General features: G+C 40.7%; 1 protein-coding gene across 1 annotated transcript in view; it reads right to left on the minus strand.

The window, feature by feature from the left end:
- Window positions 1–314: 314 nt before the first annotated feature.
- The window catches only part of UGCG (UDP-glucose ceramide glucosyltransferase), a 42,779-nt gene continuing 26,420 nt past the window's right edge, over window positions 315–16,673 (minus strand). The window contains exons 2-9 of the mRNA XM_075931424.1: window positions 15,832–15,973; window positions 13,569–13,671; window positions 11,591–11,692; window positions 9,543–9,655; window positions 6,278–6,456; window positions 4,620–4,706; window positions 3,913–4,102; window positions 315–2,743 (exon numbers count right to left, since the gene is read on the minus strand). Of these exons, the coding sequence (XP_075787539.1) occupies window positions 2,573–2,743; window positions 3,913–4,102; window positions 4,620–4,706; window positions 6,278–6,456; window positions 9,543–9,655; window positions 11,591–11,692; window positions 13,569–13,671; window positions 15,832–15,973 (1,087 nt within the window). The 3' untranslated portion in view covers window positions 315–2,572. The remainder of the gene's footprint in view (window positions 2,744–3,912; window positions 4,103–4,619; window positions 4,707–6,277; window positions 6,457–9,542; window positions 9,656–11,590; window positions 11,693–13,568; window positions 13,672–15,831; window positions 15,974–16,673) is intronic.

The raw sequence follows: 16,673 nt of genomic DNA on the forward strand, positions 1-16,673 counted from the left end.
CAGAAGACATTTGTTGTAAATTTTGCTCTTTTATTAATTAAAAGCCATGTGAAGTTCTTTAAAGTTGTTCAAAGTCGTAGCCTGGACAGATTTCTGAAAGTTACCTGCTATCCACATTTACTAAAATTTACTGGACCATAGTGGCTATAGTAATCTGGATTCAATTACTACAGAGAATAGCACTATAGAAATGCTAGGATTTAAAGTTAATTTTTTATTTTACACCAAGACCATTACTGGTATGGAACCTGAGTCGTGTGTGCTTAAGGTAACAGTGGTTCAGTTGAAGTAAAAATAGGTTTACATTCCAAACATTTGATTGTATTCAAAATTTATTTTAACAAAAACAAGACAATGATTTTAAATAAACATGGTATATTTTAGACATCTGTTGATCAAGATTTAAAACTATTATCCATATTAAACCATAACTTATGTAGTTCTATTGCAGTGCTCTCTGCAGTATTCAAAAGTATTGGTTTCCATTTCAGCAACTCAACTTGCTAAGAGTACAAGAAATCAAGCTGTTTGCTTAAGTGAAGCTTCAGCTTTCTTTAGTGATGTAAGCTCCACCGATGCAAAAAGCACATCAAAACAGTTATTCTTCATACCCACAAAACTTAAAAAATGAAGTCTGTTCAGCCATTTTGGTTTTCCTTTTACACTGCCCACATGAAGAACAGCATAAAGTTAAGTACCAAGCTCAGCTTCACTTTAGCAGTGCAATGAACGACGTCAACCAAACTTCATGAAACAAATAAAATATAAACAATTGTCAGCAAAATTCAGCCGTATAGTAGTGATAAAAAAGCAACTGTTTAGTGGGTCACAACTAGACTGGTTTTCAGTGTGAAACTTTCCTCAGGAAGAGTTTCTTCCCAATTCACATAAAGAATGGAACATGCATCAAAAAGCCTTTGTTTTCTTGTAGAAAAATGCCCTTCGAAAACAAATTCAGTGATGTCATAAGGCAAAAGAATATGAAGCTGGGTGAAGCATTTGCCCCAGAATTTGTACATGCACACACCTGTGTGTATATCAGACAAACTAATGGATCGGCTCAGTAAGTTAAAAAATTGTCCATTTTCTATAAATACATAGAATTATTGCTAATATGCTACACATTATGCTTGGACAGAGGAGTGGCGTACAAGTTAGGATTTAAAGCTGCCATAGTGACAATGCTAGGACCGCATTTAGCAGCAGACATTCATCCCATTCTCAAGAAGCAATATGCAATTATACAGAAACATAAGGCTTATGCAATGTCCCTCTCCAATTTTGCTTTGTATTTTTTTAAAAAAATATTTAAACAAAAAAAAAAACCAAACAAGTCCAGTTCACCACAAGTTAAGAACAATCTCACAATGGAGGTGGAAAACAAGCTAATAGGAGCAGAGAGGGAAAGAATATAGCATGCATTTACAACTTGGTTATAATCTAGTCATACCATTGGAATACAAAAAAAAAATCCAATGTAAAGACTAGACTAACAGTAGAAGGCAAAAAGCCAAGAGTGTAGACTTAGTTTGATAGTTAAATTAAGGTTACAATTTCATCAGTAACAGCAAAATTCATCCTGCCTGTTAATATACTCACAATATCTACTGCAATTCAATATTTATTCATGACTAATATAGGTATATTATATACTCACTTAAAAAAAGATATTAAATACCTGCATCATGAAATTACATTCTTATTAACAATAAGACACTGTGTAAGAAAATAGCTCGTGTGAAATGTTTTTGAAATGCATTTCCCCCTCCCCCCCATACACAATTATCAAAACATTCACTCACAGAAACGAAAAGCCTCCTTAAAGAGGACGGGAATGATGAACGGGATTAGCCTGGCTAATTACAGCACAGTGATCAATAATGGTTCAAGACAGAACCAATCAGAGTTGGCCAAAAGATGCCCTCAACACATGGCTAATGAATAATTCCCCACATCCACCCCATCAAACTCAATCCACTTTTGGTTCATTGCAATGAGACAAAAATAGTTTTCAATATATACATATAAATACAAGACTCCAGCTTTTGTTTTTTGCAAGGCCTAGTTATCTATTAAGTTTATATTTGCTCTGCAGCAACTACAAGAGGTAGGCATAAAGCATCTAAGACTTTTCTCCTAGTGTTCCACTACTTTAGCTTAATCTTTCAAATGCTGAAGATGCCTGTTATACTTCTATAGTGATATTACTCTCCAATCAAAGGCCATTTACCTCTCAATTCACTTAGATAGCGAACCAGGAGCTGGAAGCTTTTCCCATACTAAAGGATACTGCCTTTAGAATTTACTGCAGAGCATTCAAAAAGAAAATGGATCCTGGGACCAATTCTCTTGATTTCCTTTTATACACAGAAAAGAAGGTACCATTTGGCCAAAACTATAGATGTATTTTTTCCACAGATGCAAGTGCCATGCAAAAATAAATTAAAGAACAAATACCAAACATATAATAAAACTATTGAAGGTAGATTTTAAAAGCATTTATATAAACATAATTTATAATACTTTTTTTTTTTCCTTTTTCCTTTTTTGAAACACAGTCACATAGCTGGGGCTATACATCAAGGATTTCCTCTGCGGTGCCTCCACAGCGTAATCTGTAGCGTCCTGTCCTCCAGCTTATAGTGGGGTCCCATAATGCAGATAGGAAAATGTATATTGTCATGGATTCTCTGATGAACCAAGCTACTGCATAATCAAGTTTTGAAAAACACAGAGCACCACCCTGGGAATGAAACACAGACAATATTTAAACACAATTACTAAAATCAATATTTATTGTATGGGGCACATTTTGTCTACAAGAGAACTACGTTATCAGACGTGCACAGTCTTTTATAAAATTAAAGTGTACTTGCTTAAGCAATTATCCTATAAATATACAACAGAATCCATGTTGCCAACATTCTGAAGCCTGCCCAATTTCAAAGCAACCCATTTATTAAATATTTTCAATGCTGTGTTTGTTACTGCCACAGTGGAAGGGCTTGGGGCTTGATTCAACACTCAATGAAGTCAGTTAACTTTACTGGAGATGTATCAGTCACTTAGAAACACAATAACAGCAAGCAGATACTACTACAAAAACACTTTAGTCAAAAGGAAGCTTATCATCCACAACTCGTTCAACAGTACTATGGCTAACTATTCACCTGCCATAATGAAGGCTAGAAACCAGGCCACCCACCCACTTCCCATGCCGCTGCCTCTATCAGAGACAGCAGCACGGGTTGAGGGGAGGCAGAGGAGGCTACCACAAAGCTTGTCACTCCCTCCCTCCCTGAACAGGGGCTGCTGTCGCTGTGCATTGCTGCATCTGTATGAGAGGCAGCAGGTTTTTAAACTGGCTCACAACTGCCACTCTGCACTGCTGCCTTTTTAGTGTGCTAGCTTATACCAGAGCTAGTGTCTCCTCAAGCTAGGAATCAGAACCACAACTCACCCCATAGACATACCTACAGGCTTGCAGTCAAAGCAGGCTAAAAAAATTCCAATCTAATTTTGCATCACTAGGAATAAGGCATGTTTTAAGCCGTATGTATATCTTACTTTTTCCTTGCCCTAGGTATCTGAGTGCAAAATACCTTGAAAGGAAAAGGGCAAGCACACATAACCAAACACCTACAGAAGATGGCTGTTTTTCCCAGTATCATATGTAAAAATTCCCAAAGTGTGCAGAGAGAGCAGAGAACCAAATTTTGTCCTACCTTACACTCCAATTTAAACAGGGCTTTTGTGAACATATGATAGCAGAAAATGCATGAGGCTAGAATTTGGTGCATCTCCAAGGATGGTGTTTTACACAAGAGTCTCAAGTGAAGTCAGTTTTAACTGAAATAATGGCATTAGCAGTATTTTTTAAGACATAGATCAATATGGACTCCAACTACATACCTGGACACCCCTTAGTTGAATGTAGTCAAATATAAACCATGCCAAACAGTGACACATGAAAAATACCATTATATCCCATCGGAAAACATGATGAGCTGCCCAACCAATAATTAAACTTGCAACAAAACATTCAGAGATTGGCTCACAAATTATCGTAGCAGGCAGCATGTTAATTCGCAGCTTGGCCCACCTATAATTAAAAATATAAAGTGTATTTTAATATCAGATAAAAACTGTGTTGCATAATACATAAAGTTCTGTTTTCATTTCTTCTCCTCTCTCCCAGTAAGTTTTGCTTTAAGTTTCTTCTCAATAAAACACTCCTCTAATTTTTTGCTTAATACCCAGTTGAGCAAATATTGGCATAAAGAATCTCTCTTATATGGGTATTGCACAAAACGTTAATCAAAAAAAAGCACCAAACACTTCTCCTGGAGTGTACTATAGTGCTTAAAAAAAAACAACCCCACATTCTTAAATGTTTATATCTATCTGTTCTATTAAAAGCTCTTCAGTGTTAATTTCTCTCAATACACTAGAAAGACCTCCCAGCACAAAAACAAATCAAAATGTAAGCTTTACTTTAGCAATTCTATTTGGTGAAATGGTTAGTTTGGAAAAAGTACATTATACCTTATAATTATGAACTGATTGGAGAGAAAGAGCGAGCAAGCCAGGAGAAAAATCTATAAGGTTAGAATTTTTACCTGATCATTCTGGACTGAAACTGTGAAATGGAATATGAACCAGAGTTTTGCATTGCAACTTGTGTGGCCATTGCAAATTTCCAACCTCTGAAAATGAATGCACACATAATAAATAACTTCCAAACAACACATGGAAATAAAATTCAAGAACAAATGTTGAAGGGCATTTCCAATTGCCATATATGATTAAACTACCGTGCTGAATATAATTTCTCTCCATACAAAACAGAGACTGATAACTGAAAAAGGATGAGTCACATATTACTGCTTCAGAATATTTGAGCCAAGAGCAACACCAAATTATGTATGTGCAGTATTCACAGGAAAAGTGAGCCCTTATAGACTTCTGAAATTGAAATGCAGGTTTAATTACTTTCAGAAGGAGCTATTCACATAGGACAGATGGACTTACATTTCTACCATTATTCTTATTTGGACTGCGGCAGTACCTAGAAACCCCAGTCAGTCAATATTTTTGGGGGGCACTAACACTCAGGTAGCACATACCTTGCCACAAAAGAGCTTGCACTCTTATGCAAAGAATGTGACTAGCAGAACAAGGAAAGGGATGAAAAAGTTTCCATGATTTCATAGATTCAGGGAGGCTAACAGACTCGCTGGTCCCCTGGGTAAGGTGGGGGGGAAGGGTTGAGGGAGGGAGAGAGGAGGAAGCAGGCAGGCTCTTTGCTGCTGGAAGGGGCAGGGCATCAGGCAGAAGGGGAGTAGCTAGGAACAGCCAGCCCTCAGTGCCGCCTGCAGTACGTCATGCTAACACCCCCACCAACCCTTAAATTGCTCCAGTGGCAATTTAAAAAGTGCTCCTCAAGTAGCGGTGGCAGCCAGGAGCACGAGGCGCTTTTGAATCACCGGGCTCCAGGGCAACTGCCCTCTTTGCTTCCCCCATTGGATTAGTATGTGCATAGCTTGGAGGTGACAAATCAACTGAAAGTTTTTTTTAAACTCACTCAAATAAAATCTTACACCCCCAAATGTTGCACAACCTGGACAGCTGTTTGACAATTCCTTGCAGAGATTCCAACAGAAGTCGCTCTTTAGAGAGCACTCAAAGGAACACAGGTTAGCAGCTGTACAGATTAATTCAGAAAGGCCTTTTCATCCACAAGGGACAGAAGGGTGGAGTGGGAGGGCTTATGCTGCTATTTGTACATTAGGGCTGTCTAGACTTCAGGGTTTTTTCGAAAAAAATGTGCCTTTTAAAAAAAAACTTCACCTGCGTCTAAGAATGCCGCTGCATTCTTTCATAATTAAAATCGAAAGAATGCGGTAGTTTTTTTCCACAGCAGTAAACCTCATTTTACGAGGAAGAACGCCTTTTTTGAAAGAGCTTTCTAAAAAAAGGCGTTCTTGACTGCAAACAGGGCTTTTTCAAAAGAGCATCCAGATCACTCGGGCACTCTTTCGAAAAAGAGGATCGCTTTTTCAAAAAAAAGTTGTGGCTGTCTAGATGATCTCTTTCGAAAGAAGCATGCAGTCTGGACATACCCAAGATGGGAACACCTATCATGGCTTTAAAGATTCATGGGACGCGTGTTTCAAAAAAGGAATTTAAGAGGCAGTTTTCACTTACAAAGAATGTAAATATAGAATACCTCTGTAAATATAATATTGTCTAATGGAGACTCACTGGAAGTTCTTACCGGTCAGCTATTGCTTTGGCCATAAAGTAATCTTCAGCAATGTACTGGGCAAAAGCTATCAATCCTCCAGCTTGGTCTAATACATCCTTTCTCATCAGGCAAGACATTCCTGTTACACATTTGAAGCCAGTTACATTGGCAGAAATATATGATCTGGGATGTGAAGTGCCAAAATATACCTACAAAAAGGGAAAAAAAAAAAAAGTAGTAATAAAATTGGCTTTACAATTACACAGTTTGTACAAGTTTGTTTTCTAGTCAAATGACTTTCTACTTCACTTATGGCATCTTTACTATCAAATTTATTTTTCTAAACGACTGAGAAGATATTAGCTAGTTAGAGGTGGCTGATTTCACTAAAATAAACTTTGCAGAAATCTTCCAAGCAGCTACAGTTTTTGCATTGTGCTATTTGCTCTCAAACTCTTCTGCTGTGCAATACAGAACAGCATAAAAAGAATCAAAAATTAGACTTTCATTTCTTTTCCTAAACTGCAGAAAGCAACTTTGTTTCAAAAGTTATTTACTTTAACAATGCAAATATCAATCACCTGTCTTGTATTAGGTACAATGTGGTTTTCTTATGTATTAATATTTGTTCTGAATTCTTACTGCTTTACATGGTCTCATTGCCACTTAAAATATTATTGTATTTCATTGCCCTATTATACATAGTTCAAGAAGTCAGACTTAGATAAAACAAGGTTTAATGACACAGGAAACCAGAACATATACAACATACTACTTCTATTCTGCAATTACCCATTTAAAAGTATAACAGTGCAAACACAAAAGAACAAGCAATTTTAATGAGCTACCTCAACAAAAATTGATCTACAGGTTAAACTTCTCTAAACTGGGACTCTCTGGACCTGCAAGACCACGGATGTTCCAGGACCAGAGAGTCCAGGTGGAGGGCTGGCGGTATGGCTGCCTGGCGGAGTCAGTAGAGCAGCAAGGCCAGTGGCAGGGGAGGCCAAAAAATTACCTCCCCTGGTCCAGCAAAATCCCTCATCTGCGATCAGTCAGATCCCAAGGGTAGCGGACCAGAGAGGTCCAACCTGTAGAATAAAATATATCTGTGGTCCCACCAGCCCACAAAATCAAAATGATGCACAGTATTGATTTCAATAAGGGTAGATGGAGAATTTAAAATATTAAGCTGAGGTTTCACCTATAAACATCCGTTTAGAGGAACTTCCCAGGGCCAATGAGGATCCAGCAGTGTTAATGGATTACATAGTGGCAGCTCTTAGTTATATGGTACTTTGCAGAGGAATGGGGAGCCTCACAGAATTGCTAGGCCACTGGACAAGGAGGGAGGGAGTGGCAGCTCTTTGCTCCCAGGAAGGGTCAGGGCCTTGGGCAGAAGGGCTGAGGCTAGGGACAGCCAGCCCTCCTCACCTTCCCTCACCAACCCTTCAATGAGGTCTGTAACTCCAGCAGTGATTTAAAAGGCCCAGGGCTCTAGCCGTCGCTTCTGCTATAGTAGTGGCGATGGCTGGGAGACTCAGGCCCTTTTGAAACACCAGGCTCCAGGGCAACAGCTTCCTTTACCCACTCCTTCCATTGGCGGGCCTGGAATGGGCTGTGATGATTCAGTACTAGAAAAATAAAGGATGCTTCTGGCTTTGTTCTAGTGAATAACAAAAGGATGTGCTGTGACAGGATAAAGATTCAAAGCTGGGGGTGGGAGATGTTAAATGGAAATTAAACACTTGGGTTTCCCCAAGTGTTTAAAGTTTAATTTATTTAAACTACCACATTTTAACTTGATCCTTTTTATTTACATCATACATTTCCAACTACTCTAAAAGAAGAACGTTCAAGAAAACATGCACATTATCACAGTTTCCGTAAGAAGTCCATTATGGTTTTACAAAACTCTTACTAGAAATAAAGTGTTCATTATAAGGCTATTAAGTAGTGAGTATTTCAATAATCAAATAGTCAATGCATTTTTGCTTCGACTATTCAATTAGTTGAAAGGGCGGTGCTGCCCCTTTGAAATGCTGCCACAGCGTTTCAAAGGGGCAGCGCAGCAGGAGCCCAGGGATCAGTTGGGGACTCCCCAGTTGATCCCGGGGTTCCATGTGGTGCTGCCACTTTGAAATGCTATGGCAGCATTTCAAAGGTGCAGCACCGCACAGCTGATCCCGAGCTTAGTAACGCACAGAGCCTGGGGTCAGTTGGGGACTCTCCAGTATCAAAGCAGCAGCACTGAACAGAGCCCGGGCTCCTTGAGGCACTACCGCTTTGAGGAACACCCCTTCCCCCACTGCATCTATTTGATAGAGGCAGCAAGGGGGCAAGGAGCGACTAGTCAATTATCCTGTCGACGATCTGATAAGCTTTTGCTTGTCGGATAGTTGACTAGTCCTTAACATCCCTAGTTCATTATCAGATCATACACAGACTGCACTTTAGTCATATGTCATTACCATCCCTTTATTCACCACTATACCAAATGTTTTACCCTATAAAAGATTGTACAGAAGAGGTGGTGTATATATTTCTGCTTTTAATTATATTAAATAGTTATAAAGGATGAAATTCACTTATGGGCAAATACTCACAAGTTTTTCCAAACAATTTCAACCCAGAGTACCCCAAATGGGAGAGAGTTGGCAGAGGGGTCTTCAGGGCCAGCATGAAAGCCCTTTTGACAGCAGGACTGTGAATATGCTGCTGAGACACCAAGGGAGGGGCTCTTTGTTCTGTATGCATGGATCCATTGGACAAGAACTGTTGCTTAAACAAGGGCAGTAGCAGTTGTGATTCTAGTTCACAGGAAAGGACATGCCCCATAAGCACATTAGAGGTGAATTCAAGCCTCCCCCACCCCAGAAAGGAATCTCAATCAACTGGACCTTGTGCTGAAAGCACTGAATTCCTGGTCAGTTCACACACATTTTATAATACATTTCAAACATTTTATATGAAAGTTGGAATCTTAGTGACCGCTTTCGTTTCAGTGTCTATTACAAGTTTCTGTAAACTAGGTTTAATAAGCATGTGAATGTTTTACAATTTTAAAAATATATATTTAAAATATCACTTAAAATATCACTAAATAGTTCTATGTTATGATCACATGCTCCCCATGTTTAAAGATTAATAAAAATAGCTGAAAGTTAGATTGTAAAACCCACATAGAGAACAACTTTTCCTCTTCCTTCCTTGTGACACCCTTTTAGATACTTGAAGATAAAAACCCCATTGTTGGAAAGAATCCACCACAAAAGAAAAGTAAGATTGCACTTACCTGTTCTAGAGTGGCAGCAAAGCCCTGTCTGTCTGCTACATAGGGCAAGCCATGGACCAAACCAACTTTTTCTGTCATCTGATTGGCCATATCAGTTAGGGTGTCTGGGGTTACTAAATAAAGTGATAGATTTGCAAACACTGTAGTCTATCAAACCGTTCATTATTAATAGTGAAGTTCATGCTATACAGATGTATTGAAATTCATATTCTACTACTAAAAGTGCAGAGAAGGTTAGTGACATATTTGGTGAACTAAAAATTCCACTAAGACTGGAATTGTCAATGCTTTCAGTATGGCATAAGTTTCTAGCATTGTGCAGACTAGCAGCAATGGACAATAAAAGGACACTTTTTTCCTTTAAAGAAGCAGAAATGGTTATGATTGAGACCTGAAATCAGAATACTAGCAACTCAAGCACTAAAGTATCAAAATATTTGTTTCATTTTTAGAAGCATAGACATCTTCCAAATCTAAAACTGAGTATACTACTTTAAAAGAAAGAGGTTACTTCTGCCTGAAGTCTCTTATTTTTCTAACTGGTCCATTACAGCAAGAGACGTGCCTATTTCAGTATCAAGCCTGTTTGTGTACAAAAATACCAACTATTCTATTAGCAAGACCAATGGTTTGGCACTTATTATCCATGCCTGTGCAGAACTTACATACAGAGCATTAATCACACAGGTTCAGCTTAATTTAGATTTGGAGCAATCAATCAACACTCCACTAAATTTGGTACAGATAACATTTCAAATATTTTAAATTCAGAAAACATGTCATTTAGAACCCAAAATTAAAGCCGACAGTGTCCTTTAACAGTTGTACAGGCAGTCCCCGAGTTACGCGGATCCAACTTACATCGGATCCGCAGTTACGAACGGGGCTTTTCTCACCCCGGAGGACGGGAACGGCGGGACGCCCAGATGCACTGCGGTCTGCCGCCCCCGTCCTCCGGGGTGAGAAAAGCTGCTCCCCGTCTCCCTGGTCTGCAGGGAGACGGGGAGCAAAGCATTGGAGCACGCCCGCAGCGGGACAGCCCAGGCGCGCTTGAGCTGTCCCCCTGCGGGCGTGCTCCGTGGCTTTGCTCCCTGCAGACCAGGGAGACGGGGAGCAAAGCCGCGAAGCACGCCCACAGGGGGACAGCCACGGCACGCCTGGACTGTCCCGCTGCAGGCGTGCTCTGCGGCTTTGCTCCGTGTCTCCCAGGTCAGCAGAACAGGGAGACGGAGCAAAGCAGTGGAGGACCTGGCCGGTCCCGCCACCCCCGTCTCCCTGGTCTGCTGGGGGGGGGGGGGGGGGGAGGGGGTGCAGCTAGTGCCCCCCCCCCCCAGCATACCAGGCTTTTCTTGCCTACCCATGGGGTAGAGCAGCTGGGGCTGCCGGGTTGATCCCGCAGCGCTGCTCCAGACCAACCCGGCAGCACCCCAGCTGCTCTGCCTCAGGTGTCCTGATTCAGCCGCTGCTGGTCAGTTTCAGCAGCGGCTGAATCAGGATGCCTGGGGCAGAGCAGCTGGGGTGCTGCTGGGTTGCTCCAGTAGCGCCGAGGAGCCGCGCTACTGGAGCAACCCAGCAGCACCCCAGCTGCTCTGCCCCAGGCATCCTGATTCAGCCGCTGCTGAAACTGACCAGTGGCTGACTACAGGAAGCCCAAGGCAGAGTTGCTCTGCCCCGGGCTTCCTGGAATCAGCCGCTGATCAGTTTCAGCAGCAGCTGACTTGGGGACGCCTGGGTTTCTTAAGTTGAATCTGTATGTAAGTCAGAACTGGCGTCCAGATTCAGCCACGGTTGAAACTGATCAGTTTCAGCAGCGGCTGACGCCAGTTCCGACTTACATACAGATTCAACTTAAGAACAAACCTACAGTCCCTATCTTGTACGTAACCCGGGGACTGCCTGTAATTCAATTTTTAACAGTTGTAATTCAATTTTAAGTCAATCTTATTGTATAATCTCATGAAGTAATCAATCAGTATGTACCACTCCATTTTTAAAGTCAACTATTTCAAGTGAATATTCCAAATGGCACCATTCCACCACACACTTACCTCGGATCCCACTGTCACAGATCCATATGAGATCATACTTGGCAACGTCATACCCTGGCATTAAATTGTTAATTTTTGGGTTTATGCCAACCTTTTTTCCACCTTAAAAATAAAAGTTATACATCATGCATATTTTCAAAATTCAGAAGCTATTTTATAAAATAGTTACAGGTTGAACTCCCTGCACCCTGGGGACCCGAACAAGGGAATTTTCTGGACCAGGGGAGGTCAGACATCTGGGCTCTCCCTGGGTTCCCCTCCTGGCTGCTGCCCCAGGAGAACCAGGAAGCTTAACTTTCTCTGGCCCACCCTCCAGGGTCTGCTTATCCCAGCTCGTTTGCGGGGCTCTGCTCCCAGGCTCCCTAGCCCTGCATGAAGCGGCAGCTGCTCCCAGGTTTCCCCTGGCCCCATACACCATGGCCCCATACAAGTCACCTGGCCCCATACAAGGCAGCAGCCACTGTTAGGGATCCCTGCCCTCATCCTCCACTAGGTGGCATTCCTCCCAGGGCTCTCTACCCCCAGGTCATTGGTCTTGCAGACTGCCACTGACCAGACCAGCTCCACTTCCAGCTGCTCTCAACTTCTGTGGCCAGGGCTCTCAGGTCTAGCAACATATGTGGTCCTGGTGGATCATGAATGTTGCTGGACCTCAGTGTCCCAGATGAGAGAAATTCAACCTGCAATAGAATACGGACTCGTACCTGTCTCTCTCCCACCCCCCAAACCAATTTTATAGAATGATAGAATCATAGAACTGAAAGGGACCTTCAGAGGTCATCGAGTCCAGTCCCCTGCCCTCACGGCAGGACCAAGCACTATCTAAGACCATCCCTGATAGATGTCTGTCTAACCTGCTCTTAAGTATCTCCAGAGATGGAGATGCCACAACCTCCTTAGGCAATGTATTCCAGTGTTTAACCACCCTGACAGTTAGGAAGTTTTTCCTAATGTCCAACCTAAACCTCCCTTGCTGCAGTTTAAGCCCATTGCTTCTTGTCCTATCCTCAGAGGCCAAAGAGAACAATTTTTCCTCTTCCTTCCTTGTGACACCCTTTTAGATACTTGAAAACCACTATCATGTTCCCTTCTCGGTCTTCTCCTTTCCAAACTAAACAAGCCCAATAGTTTCAGTTTTCCCTCATAGCTCATGTTCTCTAGACCTTTAATCATTCTTGTTTCTCTTGTCTGAGCCTTCGCCACATCTTTCTTAAAATGTGGTGCCCAGAACTGGACACAGTACTCCAACTGAGGCCTAATTAGCACAGAGTAGAGTGGAAGAGTGACTTCTCATCTCTTGCTCACAACACTCCTGTTAATGCATCCTAGAATCATGTTTGCCTTTTTTGCAACAGGATCACACTGTTGACTCATATTTAGCTTGTGGTTCACTATGACCCCTAGATCCCCGTCTGCACTACTCCTTCCTAGACAGTTGCTTCCCATTCTGTATGTGTTAAACAGATTGTTCCTTCCTAAGTGGAGTACTTTGCATTTGTCCTTATTAAGCTTATTGATGGTGGAGCCAAGTTTTCCACAGTCCAGCAAAGTCGGTTTATAGTTGCCAGTCCAGGCTTTCAGTGTTCTGTGCTGTTATTACCTCTAATCTATCTCTAAATGTCTTCTAGGAGACCTGCAAGCAATGGAATTATTGGTAATACTGCTAAGTGCAAGTATGTGTCAATACAGCAAAAAGGTGGAATTATTGCAGAAATTGGAAAAATGGCACATTGGTACACTGTGCCATTCATTTGCCTTGGCAAAACAGAAATAAAAGGCCTGTTCACTATAATGTTGACCTCCCATGGTTCGGCAAAAGTCAGATCCTGATGGTGCCAGACTACAGAGGTTCAGCCTGTACAGAGCCAGAATCCACAAATAGGTTACCCAATTTAGAGGGCTCCACACTTTTTGCTGATATTCCTTTATGATCCATTTATAAAGGCATTGAATTGTGCCATACAGTTGCCTTACTTACCTATGAACAATCTAGCATCAACATTTGGGTATTTGCCAAGGAGCTTTTTGCACACATCAATAGCTGGGTCATCATGATCTTGTACACACAGGAGCACTTCATACTAGTATACAAAGGTTTGATGAAAATTAGTGTACAAATTCTTAAAAGGGAGGAAATAGTTAAAGAGTCTACCAAACTCTATCCGAACTTTTGACACTGAATGTAGCATTACAGAACTAAAGGCATAGGCATGCGCAAGGGGTGTGCCAGGTGTTCCCGGGCACACCCTAATGTCTCAAAAAAAAAAAAAAAAAAAAAAGTGGCTTTGCATTTTAATTTAAATTGTATGCTATGCTCTTTTAAGTAAAGTTTAGTTAATTTTTAAAAAATTAAATTTATAGTTAAGTTTTAGTTTCTTTAGTTTGTTTGATGAATAAAAATAATGTCCTTTATGACTGAGTATTCAATAAATGTTCGCCTTAAAAAAAATAAAATAAAATTCCCTGGATGCACACCCTAATGAAATGTGCTATGCATGCCTATGACTAAAGGATTTGTTTTTACATCTAGATAGCTACATGTATTGTATTATTAGTGATTAATGCATTGTTTAGAGAATACCATCAGTATTTCTAGGGGAGGAAAAAAATATAACCTTCAGCCACAAAGAACATTTTTGTATTTGTAAAACATTTTCGTGTGTTACTGGAAAGACGTTTTTATGCATGAAAAGTATTGTACAGGAAAAAAAGTTAGATGTTAGATTCTCTTTTTCACACAAGAAAACCAAATTTGTTTTGCAATTACATTTTAAGAATCCCAAAATATTAAGGATATTTTAAGGCTGCAAGGTTTTCAATTTCTACTATAAGACTGAAACCAGTGTAAGTGTTTACATTGTCCAGAATTCAAAATTTTAGTGAAAGACAATGTGGCTTTCAGAAACAAAGCTGTATTTGGTCCCTTTTCTTACAGAACTTAAGACACTTTGCCAAGTACTTGTGGAGTAAAGGGATTGAGGGCCTGACCCTAGAAAGGAATTCTCAGCCTCTTATTCTCACTGAGTGTCCAAGACCTCATTTGTAATAAGGCTACAAAATTTCTGTTTTACTTTTGTGGCAAAATAGCCAATACTATTGTGGTGGGTCAGGGCTCCACAAGTGCCCTGGAAGAGGAGAGAAGGAGAGTGGGAGAGGGACCCAAGTCCACTCACTATTCCAGTACCAGCCCTTTAAGCTCTGCATGCTTCTAACCCTCTTTTCCCTTGGTCAGGATTTCTCTTTGTCCTCTGTGTTGGGGGAGTCACTCTACTTTGCTCCCTTCTCCTGGTACTCTGATCCTCTAGTCAACATCAGTACAACTACAGTCAGCTCTCCTTCCTTTCACTGCTTCAGGCAGACAGGAGGTTTTTATTAAATTTGGGTAGGGCCTGGACTGACTCCAGATGCTCTAGTTAAACTGTAGTAACCTCTCCTTAGTCCACAGGGAATAAAGTTTGATCATCCTGGGGCTTATATATTTCTCATCGATTACTCTCCTGATGCATCACAGTTCTTACATACTTAACACTGTAAAACACATTGTAATAGTGCCTATCCTGGTATTTCAGAACAACTCTAAGACTATCTCTCAGTCCCAACCACCCTGCCCCCCCCTCCCCACCACCACACACAAAAACTAAAACACAAATGAACCCTAAGATAGATATATCAGCTGTAGGTAAAAGTGTGCAAACCAAAGAACAAATGGGATCCAAACATTAACTGACAGTGGCTTTAAAACAGCGTTTAGCCCACAGGGTCATTTTCAATTCATGCTATACCAAAATGATGGATAAGCATCCTCTGCATTAAAGAAAGCAGAGGAATGTAGCAGAGAGAGCACCTGAAGCACTGAAAGTGGAGCAAGATTTGAGGGCTGAACCAGAAGCTGTACATCAGTCAGGCCACATATTAAAATGCTTATAAGTTCACTGCCCAGTTCATAAACTTAGCAGAAGTTGTTGCTAGTGTAGTACACACTATTTATGTAAATATATTGCAAAAAGTTAGTACAAATAAATCCCAAATCTAGTACAAGATAAGATGATTTGGCAGAATAATGAGCAGGATATTGTGTCTGGGTTATCAGGAAGAAGGGAAGGTAAACAGAAGTCATGAAATACATAAGCCAGTACATGTGATCTCCATCTATTACATAAAAACATATTTTACTCTATGGTTTAATAGCTCTAGCACAGGCCACGAATTCAACTCCTGAAAAAAAGTAAACTCATACATACCTTTGGATAATCTAGTTCAAAGAAGGTCTCTAAATTATTGATGAGATTTGAATCTACACCTTTTAATGGCTTTAGAAGTGAGACACCAGGAAGCTTGCTATAGGGTTGTTTGTCTGTTGCTTTCTTGTTGAGATGGAGACGACTGCAAAAAATATATATACACACACCATGTACTAAAGAAAATAGGACGACCCTGAATGTCATTAATTAAGTGATTCTACAATATACAAGAGCGTGCAACATGTAGAAAATTAAAGGTTTTGTCAGGGGGTTGTTGAATGTACGGCTTATAGACAGGAAGTCACATACAGAAAGTTGTTGCCTTAGAAAGTATTTCTGGACTTACAGGTAAATTACACACCAAACCTCATACCTTTGATGTTGTTTGATTCAAAGAAGTATTGAAACTATTAGTCTGAACACTAAGTAATTCTCAATTTCAACTTATAAAAAAAGGTCACATTAGTGTCAAATTTTTCTGTTTACTTTGTGCATTTGATTATATCTAATCAATTTTTCTGTTTTCCTGTGTAGTCGGTTCCCTTTTTGTATGGGTCTTTCAAAGAGCAAGAGAGGAGATAGAGAAAAGCTATTCATATAAATAGATCCTATAACAAACAAAAACAAAAACAAAAAACCAAACAAAAAAAAATAGGACTCTACAGCAGATGTGCACTTGAAACTACAGTAAACTTCTGATAACCCGGCACCTTTAGGACCCAGGGGGTGCCAGATTATCAGATATGCCAGAGTACCGGAAGTGGGACTATGAGGGGATTGGAGTGGGGGGCGGGGGGAGGGGCAGCGGGGAACTGCGTAGCATGAGAGAGGGCAGCGCTGTG

This window comes from Pelodiscus sinensis, chromosome 6 (assembly GCF_049634645.1).
Source record: "Pelodiscus sinensis isolate JC-2024 chromosome 6, ASM4963464v1, whole genome shotgun sequence".
Lineage (NCBI taxonomy): Eukaryota > Metazoa > Chordata > Testudines > Trionychidae > Pelodiscus > Pelodiscus sinensis.